This window comes from Condylura cristata, unplaced genomic scaffold (genome assembly GCF_000260355.1).
Source record: "Condylura cristata isolate star-nosed mole 26May11 unplaced genomic scaffold, ConCri1.0 scaffold00013, whole genome shotgun sequence".
Lineage (NCBI taxonomy): Eukaryota > Metazoa > Chordata > Mammalia > Eulipotyphla > Talpidae > Condylura > Condylura cristata.
In genome coordinates this window covers 262,423-266,639 of record NW_004567114.1, presented here as the reverse complement: position 1 = coordinate 266,639, position 4,217 = coordinate 262,423, and the positions used below count along the sequence as shown (strand labels likewise).

General features: G+C 68.1%; 1 protein-coding gene across 1 annotated transcript; it reads left to right on the top strand.

The window, feature by feature from the left end:
• The first annotated feature begins 841 nt into the window (after positions 1–841).
• SIVA1 (SIVA1, apoptosis-inducing factor) lies at positions 842–2,755 on the top strand. The gene is made up of 3 exons (XM_012724413.1): positions 842–1,382; positions 1,683–1,770; positions 2,613–2,755. The coding sequence occupies exons 1-3, from the start codon at positions 941–943 to the stop codon at positions 2,668–2,670; spliced, it is 588 nt and encodes a 195-aa protein (XP_012579867.1). The 5' UTR covers positions 842–940; the 3' UTR covers positions 2,671–2,755.
• Positions 2,756–4,217: the final 1,462 nt, after the last annotated feature.

Below are 4,217 nucleotides of genomic sequence, written 5' to 3'. Positions count from 1 at the left end.
CGGCGCCGTCCAGCTCGGGTCCCCGGAGCGAGCGGTGGAGCTCCGGCCTGGGCCGCCGCCGGGCCGAGTAGGTGCGCAGAGGGGCGGGGCCGGCAGTGTCTGGAGGCCTTCGCGCCCGGCCCTCTCGCCGGGTCCTCAGGCCCTGGATGCCGCAGCCGTCTCGGTCACTGGGCTGCTGATAGCCGGGGCGGGTGGCCGACGCAGCTGAGCTAATCTGGCGCGCGGGCCCAGGCCCTGGAGCTTCCTTAGACCGTGGCCCGGGTGCGGGCGAACCAGCCGGGCCTCTCGTCCTGCTGTCCCTCCCCACTGTGACAGTTGCTCCAGCCCCAGCCCTTGCTCGCCAAGGTTACCAACGCCAGTCCTCCCGGGGCCTTCTGGTGGAAAAGTGGGTGAAGCCGTGTGCCCCGTGGGGGGTTTCCCAAAATGGAAACACTGCAGGGGAAGAGGAAAAGAAACAGATTTGGGGTGCGCCCTTGGAGTCCAGTGGGAGGGCAACACCCAGCCTGCGCGCATGAGTGACCTGTCCTCTCTACACAAGCCCTTGAGGACCAGGGTCAGCCTGCCCATGTCTCCATATGTCATCCCCTGCGGGGTAGGGGGTCTGGAAGGCTGGAGGGGGGACCAAGGAGGGGCTGGTGTGACAGGGCCTTCTCAGCCACCCCAGTTACACGATAACCGTTACCCCATAACTGGGCCTCCTGACTTCACACTGGGCGGTGCAACTGGGGCCTGCCTAGGCAGGGCTCTGGGAGTCTGACGGAAAGACCTAGGCAGGGCACTGTGGAGGTGGTCCTGGGCGCTGGGTCTTATGATGGCCCCGGGCACCTGTGTGTGAGCCGGTTAGCCTCTGCCCTGGGCACTGAGCGGCCAGTTCAGCTGGGAGGGCACAAGATCGCCATTTCCTCTCAGGTCCTGGGGTGCTCTTGAAGTGGTCAGTTGCATGCTTGCGAGCGGCCGTCCCTGGACCGGATCAGTGCTGTGCAGGGAGGCTGTGGGCCCGGGATGCTGGGTGGGGCTGAGTCCAGAATCTTCCTCCATTCAGGAGACCGTGGCAGCTGAGCTGTCATGGGGAGGGAGGAGGGCAAAGGGGCCCTCTTGCCAGGGAGTGGCCTGCACAGGGTGGCTGGTGGTGGGGCACGGACGTGGTGTCACGGGGTCACCTGTTGCAGAGGTAGAAACAGGTTTGTCTTCCCCAGAAAAGACCAGGCAGCTCCTCTTCCGCGGGGCCCGGGCCTGCGCACCCCACGCGTGGGAGGAGGACTGTGATGTGGCGGGCCTGCCAGAGTCCCCGCCGCCCGGCCGCATGGGCACCCCCCAGGTCTTGCGGGGGCAGCTGCTGATTGGACCAGATGGCCGACTGACGAGGAGCCGCGCCGAGACCGGTCAGTGAAGGCAGCCAGTGGGGTCACATCCTGGACCAGGAGAAGGCAGAGACCGCCGGTCTGGGGCGCCCACCTCCCCATGTGGGCTGCCTTGTCTTTGGCGTGTCCCTGCCCCTCCCCAGGATGCTGGGTAGGTCTGGGCCGGCCCAAGTGGGCCCAGGATGCCCCTGAGACTCGGCAGGACCGGGCCTGGGCTCAGTAGCAGGGCACAGGGAGCCCCTTGCTGGACACCCAGCGTCTGCTGCACTTGCGTGTGCGCTCGGCGTCCCTCTGGGCTGACTGGCGGATCATCCCTCGCAGACCTGGCGGGCGTAGCACCGGGAGCCTGCTCTTCGTTGACGCGAGCTGCTGACAGCAAGGCGGCATGCGGCCAGTGCGCCCTTGCGGAGTAAGTTGGGGGGGGGGCCGCGGGGGGCACGGTACCCCGGGCCTTTCTGGGGCAGCCGCCTCTCCTGGCATGGTTCCTGCGGGGCCCACAGCCACTGTGGCCTCCCTGGCACCAGGCCCGCCCTGCGGCCACTCCTGGGGGTGGGGAGCAGCCCCCTGAGATGGCGGGGCTCCCAGACTCGCTGCTGAGTGAGTCTGAGACTCGGGGAGGCGGTGGGGCCCCTCGAGTCCTTGGATTTGTGCCTGCGGGTTGCTGCTGCGTGTAAACTGGAAAGCACAGCGTGCCCAGGGCCGGTGGCAATGTCTGGGGGGCAAGGGGGTGCAGTGCGTCCTGCCACAGGGACCGGCTGCCCGACCCCAGCCCGGGTCTCTGGACACATCCTCCTGCGGGGCCGCGCAGCCTCTGCTTCCTGCTTCCTCTTTCCTCCACCTTCATGCCAAGCTGCTGGGGGCGAGGGGCACTGTCCCCGTACCCCAGTGGCTGGTGGCTGGGCACCAGCGCCCACACTGGCTCCGTCTGGGCTGCCAAGGGCAGGGATTATGCGGGCACCGGCGGGCGGGGGGCCTGGGTGCCCCAAGCTTGCGGCCCAGTGTGTCGGCATCGCTCCTGGAGACCCTGATGCCCGCAGGCCTGCTGCACCCCAAGCTGCTGTGCTCTGGCTCCCTTTGCCAGGCCCTGGGTGGCCTGGGGCCTCTGTCCAGATGGAAGCGGCCTAGCCTGCAGGCCGGGTTCTGGGGCCTTCTCAGCTCGGCGCTGGCAGGGGTGCCCATGGGGTGCAGGTCCCCGGCAGATGACTGTGGCTTGTCTCCGGCCTGCTCGCCCTGACTGCCCCTCCCCTGCAGCTGCAGCGCCAACCCGGAGAAGCCGCTGTGTGCCGGCTGCGCCGTGCTGGAGGGCTGAGCACCGGACACCGGCAGCCGAGGCCTGGGGCCTGTTTTACATTTTGTATTCGTGATGGCTGTGAATAAATAAACTTTATATTTGACAGAAGCGCTGGTGGTGTGAGCAGTTCCCAGGGCGTCTCCTCTGGGGAACCTGCCAGGTGCTGCAGGGAGCCCCCAGGCTCTGGAGAGGGGCTCCAGGCAGTGGGGGCCGCTGGGTGGGGGCCCCGCGACAGTCTCCCTTTAGCCGGTAAGTAGTGCCCAGTGGGACCAGGCCCAGCCTGTCCTGAGACATGGCGGCGCTGCCCGTGGGCCCTTACGCAGCCGAGCTGGGGCCCCACTGGCCTGCCAGCCCTGGGCACGAGCACGTGGGGGCCCCAGCCCCTCCCAGAGATGTGCTGAAGGGAACCAGCTCGGGGGTGTGGGGCGCCACAGGGTTGGGGCTGCACCTGGCCACTAGCTGGTTTCGAGGGGCAGGTGATGCTGATGCTGGGGGACTGCCCCAGGCTCCCGGGTCTCCTGTGCCCTTGAGGCCCTCTGTGGGGCCTGGGCTGCTCCCGGCGCCACCGCCCATGAGCCCCCGCAGTGCAGGGCTGGCCTGGAGCAGAGCCTTTGCTCCGTAGTGCCCGGCAGCCTCGTCCCAGGCTGCAGCACTCAGGACAGTGGCACACGGGTGGGGCCTGTGGATGTGGGGGCTGAGCCAGGCTGGCCTGTCCCATGTGAGTGTCACTTGGCCTGAAAGAGCAAGGACATTACAGGGCCCGGGGCCCACCAGAGCAGGGGCCACCCGGCAAGCCAGAGGCAGAGGGCCCGGGGCCGTGCACATGGCGCAGGGAGTGGCAGGCTGACGTCTGGGTCACCGGGGGTGTGTATAAGACAGGCGATTGTCAGGGGCAAGAGCACCAGCGTGAGGGTCGCCGTCTGGCGAGACCGGACAGCTGCAGGGAGACCCCGGGGGGTCACGTCGGGGGCAGGGCCCAACCTCCGGGCCAGGCGCCTTTACCTCCAGAGGCTGGGTGGTTGAGCTGGAAAAGGGGTGCTGCGCCCGGAGTGGGGGCTGCCTGCGGAGGCCCCGCCCCGCTCGAGCTGCCTCTGCTCTCCAGGACTGGTCAGCAGTGCCCTGTGTCTGGCTTGTCTTGGCCAGACAAGCCACTGCGCCAGGGCAGTGCTGGAAGTCCTCCTTGACAGACCAGTGGCCACCGTGTGTGGAGCCTGGTCTCGCGGGTCCCCAATGCTTTCCACATTGGCCCTGACCAGAGACATTCAGGCTGTCCAGCTCAGCTGCCCCATGCTCCCAGCCAGGTGCCCCGTCCTCCCCCCAGGGTCAGGCTCTGCATGTGGGGGCCCTGGCCACTGGCCACTAGCGGGGCCTGTACCTCCCATGCTGGTGGTGGTGGCCAGTTCCTCTTCAAGCCACCAGGGGGCTCCTGCAGTACGCGTGGCTGGGCGCTGGGCTGTGGGCCCCCCCAATACACACACGCACATGCTGGGCTGTGGGCCCCCAAAACACACACACGCTGGGCTGTGGGGCCCCCAAAACACGCACACGCTGGGCTGTGGGCCCCC